This window comes from Myotis davidii, unplaced genomic scaffold (assembly GCF_000327345.1).
Source record: "Myotis davidii unplaced genomic scaffold, ASM32734v1 scaffold701, whole genome shotgun sequence".
Lineage (NCBI taxonomy): Eukaryota > Metazoa > Chordata > Mammalia > Chiroptera > Vespertilionidae > Myotis > Myotis davidii.
In genome coordinates, this window is record NW_006291552.1 from 580,739 (window position 1) to 591,810 (window position 11,072).

General features: G+C 37.4%; 1 protein-coding gene across 4 annotated transcripts in view; it reads right to left on the minus strand.

Moving 5' to 3' along the window:
- Nucleotides 1-3,812: 3,812 nt before the first annotated feature.
- Nucleotides 3,813-11,072, minus strand: part of N4BP2L2 (NEDD4 binding protein 2-like 2) — a 34,294-nt gene continuing 27,034 nt past the window's right edge. For 2 of the 4 annotated variants that reach the window (XM_006765064.2, XM_015564838.1), the window contains 3 exons: nt 7,240-7,328; nt 6,777-6,853; nt 3,813-4,184 (listed from right to left, as the gene is read on the minus strand). In XM_006765064.2, the coding sequence (XP_006765127.1) occupies nt 3,983-4,184; nt 6,777-6,853; nt 7,240-7,328 (368 nt within the window). In that variant the 3' untranslated portion in view covers nt 3,813-3,982. The remainder of the gene's footprint in view (nt 4,185-6,776; nt 6,854-7,239; nt 7,329-11,072) is intronic. The other 2 variants (XR_001514065.1, XM_015564837.1) reach the window with 1 other exon arrangement.

Genomic DNA, 11,072 nt, shown 5'->3' on the forward strand with positions numbered 1-11,072 from the left:
AGCAGTGATGGCAAACCTATGACATGTGTGTCAGAGGTGACATGCGAACTCAGTTTTTTGGTTGATTTTTCTTTGTTAAATGGCATTTAAATATATAAAGTAAGTATCAAAAATATAAGTCTTTGTTTTACTATGGTTGCAAATATCAAAAAGTTTTTATATGTGACACGGCACCAGAGTTAAGTTAGGGTTTTTCAAAATGCTGACACGCCGAGCTCAAAAGGTTCGCCATCACTGATCTATACTAATAAAAGCCTAGGTGATCCTCGTGCATGACATCGTCACAAGATGGCTGCACTCACAGGAGAGGTGGTGCCCAGCGGCTGCTCCATGCAGTGAAGCCTGGGGGTCCCCTGGCTCTGCACAGCGTGGAGGAAGTGGGTCACGGCAGGGGAGGACAGTTGTGCGTGATCAGGCTGGCAGGGGAGGGCAGTTGTGGGCAATTGGGCTGGCAGGGGAGAGCAGTTGGGGGTGATCAGGCTGACAGGAGGGCAGTTGGGGGTGATTGGGCTGGCAGAGGAGCAGTTAGGTGTCAATCAGGCCAGCAGGGGAGTGGTTAGGGGGCAATCAGGGTGGCAGGCAGAAGTAGTTAGGGGCAATCAGGCAGGCGAGCAGTTAGGAGCCAGTGGTCCCGGATTGTGAGAGGGATGTCTGATTGCCGGGTTGGGCAGTCAGGCATCTCCTGAGGGATCCCATATTGGAGAAGGTGCAGGCTGGGATGAGGGACACCCCTCCCCTGTGCATGAATTTTGTGCACTGGGCCTCTAGTCCTATATAATAAAAGCCTGATATGCTAAGTGTCCAGTCAGCCATTTAAGCAAAGCATAATATGCTAAGGCTGTTCATCCACTTGCTATGATGTGCACTGACCACCAGGGGGCAGATATTTGACCAGTTGACCAGTTGCTATGACATGCATTGATCCACCAGGGGACAGATGCTCTGACCAGTAGGCTAGCTTACTACTGGGGTCTGGCTGATTGGGACTGAGCCAGATGGGCCGGACACGTCCTGGAGCCCTCATCTGGTCCCTCCCCAGCTGGCCAACCTCTCGCATCCCTTCCCAGACCCAATCATGCACTGGTGGGGTCCCTTGGCCTGGCCTGTGCCCTCTCGCAATCCGGGACCTCTTAGGAGATGTTTGAGAGCCGGTTTCGGCCTGATCCTGCAGACCAGGCTGAATTCATGCACCAGGCCTCTAGTGCCACTATAAAAAAGAAGGATCTCTTACTCTTTTAGAGAGCAGAGAGGGACTTGGAGAGCATCATGCTAATTAAAATAAGTTAGTCAAAAGACAGGTATCACATGATCTCACTCATATATGGAATCTAATTAACAAAATAAAACTGATGAACGGAGTGGATCCAGAGACATGGAAACATGGAGCAGAAAGCGGAATCTCTAAGGGAAGGCGGGGAGGGTGGGAGGTAATCAACCAAAGACCTTGTATGCATATATGCATAAGCCCATGGACACAGACACTGGAGTGGTGAGGGCCTGGTGTGGTCCTGGGGGTGGGCTGGAGGGGGTCAATGTGGGAAAAAAAGGGGACATATTACTTTCAATAAAGATTTAAAGTAAAATAAAAATGAATAGATGGATGGTAGATCCACTTGCTGTGCAAGAAAATCCTGGAGATCCAGGAACAAGACAGAAGATCACAGTTCAATTTTTCTGGCTTAAAAGTAGAAATGGCAGGTAGTCAATTAAATTATAAAGAGTTGAGTTCAGATGGCAGGTCTAAGAAGAAAATACACTTGGGGTCAATACTGTTAATAATAGAGTATAAAATCCTTCAGCTAGTATTTAGTGAATTCCTACAGTATATTTTTTTAACTTATTTTTTAAAATCTTTTTCAATTACTGTTTACATTCAATATCATTTTGTTAGTATCAGTAATACAGCATAGTTGTTAGATAATCACATACTTTACAAAGTGTTCCCTTGATATTTCCAGTATCAAGTGGCACCATAGTTATTCCAGTATATTTTCTACAGTGTACTTTACATTCCCATAAATTTTTTAACTACCAATGTGTACTTCTCAATTCCTTCACATTTTCCACTCAGTCCCAACACTCCTCCCCTCTGCCAATCCTTAATCTTTTTCCTGTATCTAGGAGTCTGTTTTGTTTGTTCATTTATATTGTCCTTTAGATCTACATGTAAGTGAAATTATATGGTATTTATTTCTCTGAGTGACTTATTTCACTTAGCGCAATACCTTCTAGCTTCATTAATGTTGTCACAAACGGTAAGACTTCATTTTTTTAATGACTTTATTATTCATATTTTTGAATAATTTTCTTCTACTTCTTAAAGACCCTTTAACATTTCTTGTAACTTTGGTTTGGTGGCAATGAACTCCTGTAGCTTTTTCTTGTCTAGGAAGCTCTTTATCAGTTCTTCTATTCTAAATGATAGCTTTTCTGGATAATCTTGATTGTAGGTTCTTGCTTTTTATCACTTTGAATACTTCCTGCCAATCCCTTATAGCATGCAATGTTTCTGTTAAGAAATCAGCTGACAGTCTTCTGGGAGCTTCCTAAGTAGGTTACTAACTGCTTTTCTCTTGCTGCTTTAGAGATTCTCCCTCTTTTTAAAATTTATCTGTATTGTTGAAAGTATTATAGATGTCCCATTTTTTGAGTTCCTTTATATTTAACCTTTGGCATTTTTAAAAAAGAATAGTTTGATTCTTAGAGAGAGGAAAGGAGAGGGAGAGAACAGTATCAATGTGAGAGTGGAACATATATGGGGTGCCTCCTACATTCCCCCACCAAAGATGGAGCCTGCAAACTGGGCACGTGCCCTTGAACGGGAATCAAACTGGCAAATCTTCTGGTGCACAGGACAATGACCAACTGAGTCACATCAGCCAGGGTTAACCTTTGGCATTTTATTTATGACATGTCTGGTGTAGGTCTCTTTGGGTTCATCTTGTTTGGGATACTCTGCATTTACTGGAGTTCTATATTTCTTTCTTTTACCAGGTTGGGGAAGTTTCTCTTATTTTCTTTTTTAAAGGTTTTCAATTTCTGTCTTCTGGCACTTCCATGATGCGAGTGTTGGTACACTCGAAGTTGTCCCAGAGGCTCCTTATACTATCATTTTTTTCTGTTCTAACTGGGTGTTTTCTGCTTCCTTATATTCCAAATATTGTCTCTCTCTCTACCCCTCCATCCCTTCCATGCTCTCTAAAAATCAATGGAGGGGAAAAAAATCAATGGAAAAAATATCTTCAAGTGAGGATTAATAAAACAAAACAAAAATAAATAAATAATAAAAATAAACAGTCAGAATATACTATGAGTAAGAAAAAAACACAAGTATTTCTTTTTATTTTATTTTTTGTTGTTAATCCTCACCTGAAGATATTTTTCCACTGATTTTTAGAGAGTGGAAGGGAGAGGGAGAGAGAAAAAACATCAATGGGAGAGAGACACATGAAATGGTTGCCTCCCACACGCACCCTGACCAGGGCCAAGGGTCAAGCCTGCAACCAAGGTACATGCCCCTGACCAGAATCAAACCCTACCGGTACCCTTTAGTCTACAGGCCAATGTTCTATCCACTGAGCCAAACAAGTTAGGGAAGTATTTCTTATATATTTAAGGTGCTTAAGGAAAAATACTACAGTTTTATGAAAAGTCAGTTTGGAGTATGAACTATAAAACTATTCAACACTATTTACAGAATAGATAAAATTTGTCTGAAATTCAATTGTAGAAAACATTCTAGTTCCTATTCATGCATGTGTCTTCATTATAACCGAAGGTATCACAACAAAAGGTTATAAAAACATTTAAAATACAATTTTACATCATTTTTATTTACACTTTAGAATTTAAACAACTGCTGGGAACATCTTCTGTGGGGCAATGTGGCCTTTTTTTTTTAATCTAAACTTTAAACTTCAAGAAAAGCTCATTAATGTTTTTTAAGGACAAGCAACAAATGTATTAGCTGAAAATAGCCACCTTATTGATTGTATGTGACACATACTTGATTGTGTGAGCCTAGAGAGCCTCCCCACCTCTGTTTCTCCTCTGAGGGAGGAAGTCTTTGTGTGCTTTTGTGCACCGGTTCCACTGAATTCATTACAATAGAGATAGACATTTGATATTCGTAACGATCCAACATCTGAGCAATCTTCTTTCGAGACACACCGTGTTTATTCCTCCTAACAAAAAAGAAAAAGATTTTAATTCTTTTTAAAGAATTTATATGCTTAGAGAGTAAGCTGCTTTAGAGTAAGAGTACCAACTCTAAATTTTATTTAGCAAATAAATATTAGAAGATACATCTCATTTACCTGCATTTTATACCAAAAAATTTATACTGGTTCTCTCAAAAACTTCAACAGTATTTTTAAAAGGTTTAAAGATACCATAAATCAGAACAAAATGTTAAATAGTTATACCTTCATGACACAGAACTACTGATTCACTGAACCACTGAATTAATCTCCCTTCTTTTAAAAAAATAAAATATTATGAAAGTCAGTTTTCTTTTTGATATATATTTTTAATTGATTTCAGAGAGGAAAGGAGAGGGAGAGAGAGAGAAATATCAACAATGAGACAGAACTATTAATTGGCTGCCTCCTGCACGCCCCACACTGGGGATCAAGCCCACAAATTGGGCATGTGCCCCAACTGGGAATTGAACCGTGACCTCCTGGCTCATAGGTTGACACTCAACCAGTGAGCAACACCTGCCAGGCGAGTCAGTTTTGAGAATTATAGAATTGAGTGGATCTGTAGGACTTACAAAAATCCACATCAAATATTTATCACTTTTTAAAACTTATTTTAGGACATGTCCTATGTTTGTATTTTATGTACTTTTCTGTGAATTTACTTATGAAAACAAGAAGCAGTTTAAAAATTATTCTTGACCCTCAAAGAACTTTTTATAATTTATCCTCGTAGTTTTCTATAACTTGACTTGGACATGGCAAAACACACAGAAATGTATTACACATTTAATGCTATAGTTCTAGATTTACTAATTCACTTTTCCCAGAAAAAGGACACAGAAGGAATGTTTATTTTCAAAAATAGTGGTGCTTATGTTAAAGATAAGAAGACAAGCAAAAGAAAGAGAAGACAGAAGACTAAAAAGAGACCTCAGGTTGGAAATTGGCAAGATAACCAATTTTTTAAAAATATATTTTATTGATTTTTGACAGAGAGGAAGGGAGAGGGATAGAGAGCTAGAAACATCGATGAGAGAGAGAAACATTGATCAGCTGCTTCCTGCACATCTCCTACTGGGGATGTGCCTGCAACCAAGGTACATGTCCTTGACCGAAATCGAACCTGGGACCTTTCAGTTTGCAGGCCGACGCTCTATCCACTGAGCCAAACCGGTTAGGGCGGCAAGATAACAAATTTGATGATTCAATCAATTTTATACAAAAAAGCAAACTATACCAGACATCAGTTAAACTGATTTTAGTTTGTAAATTCAATTTATATTAAGAATTATAATAAATTTCAACAGTCCCTTAAATGAAAAAAAAGTCTAATTGTATTTCATCAACTCATTTGTTCATCATAACCCAGATGTCTTTATTATTTAAACTTCTCTTTTACCTGAGGTGCAATACACACAGAGCAGGTAAATAATACCATAAATTAGTAAATCTATCTATCTATTTATTTATTTATATATAAACACATGGCATATAGGTCAGAAAGGGAAAGTAAGGTAATCAAAGGAATGAAAGACAAGGGGGAAATAATTACATTAGTTGGATACCACACAGAATAGCACTTAAAGCTTGAAGAGGGCAAACTGAGGTGTGACAAATAAAAATGATTTTTAAAAAAAGGGAGGTGATGGTTGCACAACTCTGTGAATATACTGAAAACTACTGAACTGTACACTTTTAATGGGTAAATTGTAATCTATGTGAATTTTATCTCAAAGTTGTTATCAAAAGGGAGGGAGGGGTGTGAAAGTGAAGGAAAAAAAGTCACAGTCAGGAAAATCAGTACTGTGAGGAGAAAGGGATAAAAGGTCAACACAAACAGAAGAGCAGGTTTGAAAGTAATACAAATCCACAATTCCTAAACACAAATTCTGAAACATAAAATGCTCTGAAAACTCAGGGTTTTGTTGACTCATATAGCAGCAAAACATAACCAGACCTGTACTCATTTGGCAGCATGATCTTCTTGAACTGACAATAGATTATGTAGTGTTTCTTAACTATTTAGACTGCTTGGTCATGATTTGCCAAAGATATAGTAAGATACTGGATTATGACGAGCTGCCCAAACTCTGCTAGGGGGTGTTTTGACATCACTATATTACCTTTCTAACACCCCACTACCCCCAAGTCTGATTTCCAAAACACATTGATTCCAAGAATCTTGGTTATGGGATTATAGAGCTGTAGTAGTAAAGATGAAAAGAGGGAGCAAGATGAAAGTACCAGATAAAAATGTTATGGGACCTAAAATGGGAAGGCAATGAATTTGGAAGGAATATGCAGAGAAGTGGCCTAGCTCAAAACCAGAGGGAAAGTTCTAATTTTTTCCTCAAACATACTTAACAACTACAACAAAAAGTTAGTAAAAATTTAACAAGCAAGGTGTCTTAAAAACACTGAATTAAAGTCAATGTTGCTCTTAATAGAAAGTAAGAAGTAGTGGTTCCTAATCATAAGCAGTAAAGACATGACAAGCAAAGCTAGTGGACACTGATCATGTAAAGGAGAAAAGAAAGAAAAAAGAAAAATATTCAAAATAAATGAGTGTCTTACTTTTCTAATTCTTCAGGATCAAATTTCCACCAAGTTTCAGGTTCATGAAACTCTACTCTGTATCCTTTTCCTATGGCCTACACAGAGGAAAGGAAGAAAACACAACCCAGAGAACACTTCTTATAAGGTAAAAAGAAGGCAGATACAAATTTCATTTAGATAATACTTCTAAATTTGCTCTACCAAGAAAAATTTTACTTTTAAAATAATATGGTTTACAAAAATTTTAAGACCACTTAACTGGTAAAATTCCAATTACTATCTTCAAGTCCAGGCAAAACTAACAAGACAATCATATTCCTTAATAAGCACCATTCCCACATTTTTTAAATTAAGTAAACATTCATATTTCTTTAGAAAACAAGGACAATGTTTTAATAATAAAGATCAAAGTAACCAAAATTTCAGAATATAAAAAAATTAATAAATAAAATATAAAAATGCTCTCATATTTCATATTTACCATTTCCACATATGGTTTCATTTCCCAAGCCTGTGTATTAGTGTTGTCTATTATAACTGGAGATCTCCCCTGATTGATAGCTTGTTTAGCTGAAATAAAAAATGAATTTAAAAAACAAAAATAAAAACAAAGAACTATTAGGGTTAAAATATACAAATAAAACTTAAACTTTCATTACTAAGAAATTTTCTATATCTCTATACTGAAAACCAAACCTATGAAATCTCTTTAGTGCCATGGAAAAAAAGACTCAGCTAGATTAAAAGGAATTACGAAACACAATCACATGCCCTGTGTATTCTCCAGACGAGATGTTGGTTTTGACTAACTGTAAAGGACATTTTTGGGAAAATACTTTGTGCTTATACCTAGTGAAGAGTTTAGTCTAGAACTAACTTTCATTTATAGAAAATACAAGAATAAGTTACATTTGAATATGGTCTGAATATGGAAAGGGGTGAATATTTATTGACATGGAAAGATGGAGATTTGTTAACTGGAAATGGCAAGTTGCAAGATAATATGCAAGTATGATCTTACTTTGGTCAAGATATAAAGATCTGAGAAGAGTTGCTAGGATATCAAAAGTAGCATTCTATAGGTGGTAAGAATATTTGCCATTTTATGCTTATCTGTATTTTCCAATGTTTTACAATTACAAATAATGCTTTTGGAGTATCAGGATGACATTCTAACTAACTGAGCTATACAGCCAGGGTACAAATAATGCTTTTAAAAAAATGCTATGGATTTATTATTCCTTACCAGCAAAACTTTACATACCAACTAACCAGTTGGTATATATACTAACAGTTCAATGGATTTTGTGGTTATTTTTTTACATTATTATTTTTACTTTTCAATTACAGTTGACATACAATATTATATTAATTCACATATATACCCCAGTGATTAGAAATAGACATTACAGAACTTATACTAAGTGATCACCTCAATAAATCTTGTATCCAACTGACACCAGACATAGTTATTATAATATCCTATCTAATAGACAAACATGGTAATTGACCGTACCTTTGCTACGCCTCCCATAGGCTAATCAGCGAAATATGCAAATTAACCGCCAACAAAGATGGCGGCTAATTTGCATACCGCAGGCAGGGCGGGTCAGCACCATCCTGCCTGCCCCCACCGCCATCGGGCCTGCTATTTGCCATCCGGGGCGGTGGGGCAGGACAGCGCCATCCTGGCCTGCTATCTGTGACCTGGGGCGGCGGGCGTCCCATGTGCGACCCGGACCCAACCCGGGGTGGCTGGGCGGGTCAGCAGTGATCCGCCAGCCCGCCTGGGCGTCCTGTGTGCGACCTGACCCAGGGCGGCAGGGCGGGACAGCATGGCTCCTCTGTCACCCCAGCTTCCTCATCACAGCTCCCTTGGGGGCCTAAGCCTTTCGTCGGACATCCCCCGAGGGCTCCCTGGCTGCCAGAAGGATGTCTGACTGCAAGCTAAGGCCTGATCCCCTGGGGAGTGGGCCTAAGTCGACAGGTGGACATCCCCCAAGGGGTCCTGGACTGCAAATGGGTGCAGGCTGGACTGAGGGGGACCCCCCCCCACCGAGTGCACAAATTTCTGTGCACCGGGCCTCTAGTTTACTATAATCTCCATGCTGTACTTTACACCCCCATGACTATTCTCTAACAACCAATCTGTACTTCTTACCTTGACCTTTTAAACCTATCCCTACATCCTTCCCATCTGGCAACCATTCAAAATGTTCAATATCTGTTCTGCTTGTTTGTTTATTATTATTATTATTTTTTGAGTCAAGTCCAGGAAGCACAGGAAGTCCCAAACAAGATGAACCCAAAAAGGCACACACAACAAAAGAAACAAAATGAGGCACACACCAAGACATATCATAATTAAAATGCAAAAGGCAAAAGACAAAGTGAGAATCTTAAAAGCAGCAAGAGAAAGGCAGTTAGTTACCTACAAGGGAGTTCCCATAAGATTGTCAGTTGATTTCTCAACAGAAACTTTGCAGGTCAGAAGGGAGTGGCAAGAAATTTTCACAGTAATAAAAGGACCTACAACCAAGATTATTCTACCCAGCAAAACTGGTTAATATTTCTTAGGACTATGACTCAAACTGGGAGCTGAAATTTTAAAATTTATGTCTTTTAAAAAGTATGTCTCCCTATCCCTACACCATCTCTTCTCCCATGAGGTGAAAATCACTGCCACAGTGAACCACTGTTATGACAGAAGTATATAACTCTTAAGTGTAAACAGACAAGAAATATAATTAAGAACTCATAATAAAATTTAAAAGGCTGAGGCAAAATGTAATAATAGAGAAGTTTTCTTGGGAGTTAGTAAGTTCTACATAATGAAAACATTAATACAGAGGTCCAGGTCAGGCAGAATTCTAAAGGTTAGTTAGTTAAGTAGTAATGATTATAGTTGAGTACATATTTGGAAGAAGGTATCTCTAAATACCAATAGAAATTTAGAATTTAGGTCATATTAAATAGGACACCAAGATGCTACCCACCTATCCACTGCTCTATCCCCAATCATAAAGTGACCAAATCTTTCATTAAAAACAAAACAAAAATAACACCCAAAAAAACCATGGGCCTCAATCCACAATCCACGAAATTAAATTTTTGAGCTACATGGGCTCTAAGGTCCTCTGCAGGGAGAATAATCTGTGATGATAAATCTAAGATGTGCTTCAAATGAGCTGCTGGCGCCCTAGTTGGTCACACCGCTCTCTAGGCTCTGCAAAGCAAGGGAGGTGAATTAGATGAAAAAAAAAAAAACAAACAAAAATTTAAAGTAACTCTCTTAATGTCTGATAGTTAGGCCTACTCTTCCAAGGTGTTAAGTTCCAGAAGAAGAGTTTATCAACAAATTAATGGGAAGATCATCCTCTTTCCTAAATCATCATCATCCAATACCACATTGCAGGGCACTGCACTTCAGGAAAATAGAGCTCCTAAAGAAACAATGTATGAATACCTAATTAATAAGTGTCATTTTCTTAAATTAACTATCATATTCTAAGAAAGAGAATATTGATACCTTGGAGATGTTTTCAATTTATAAGCAGTCTAAGATGAATTTAGATTCTTCTAATAAAGATGAGACAGACAGACATTCTCAGAATACGGCCTAGCCTTTAAAGGATGCAATAAATATTTGTTGAAAATAGAAATTCTACCCTAAATAAAATAAGTCCTGCTTTAATTTCAAAATGTCTAATTGTTAGTTCTCAATTTTCTACCTAAAAAAGGTAGAAATTACTTTTAAAAAGTCAGTATTTACTATACTAACAAAACCAGTAGATTATCTGGAAATCACTGTTTTGTTCAGCAGTATAATTCATGTGGCATGAACCTTATAATGAAAATTTTAGACTAGTTCTGCAAACAGAAAAAATATCCCACACAAGCAAGCTTCCCAGTCTACCAAAGGTATACAGCTCTGCCCACTGCCTATATTCATTCTACTTACCACCTATTCTCATTCCCCTAACTTTAGGCCAATAACACCACACATTTTGGGGAATTGCAATATCAACATTATTTTATTTGGGCAATAATATCCTATGGCAATTTTTTAGAAATTAAAAATATTAATTTTTTGGAGATTTTTATGCCACTAATATATTTGGAAATATCCTACAATGTCCTAAAACCAATAGTAGGAAATCGTCTTAAAAATCAAACTTCTCTGACATTTACTAATAAATTTTCCTATGAAACCATGGACTGCAACAGAGTGAAACATTTTTTTAAAAAAATATATTTTATTGATTTTCTACAGAGAGGAAGGGAGAGAGATAGTTAGAAACATCGATGAGAGAG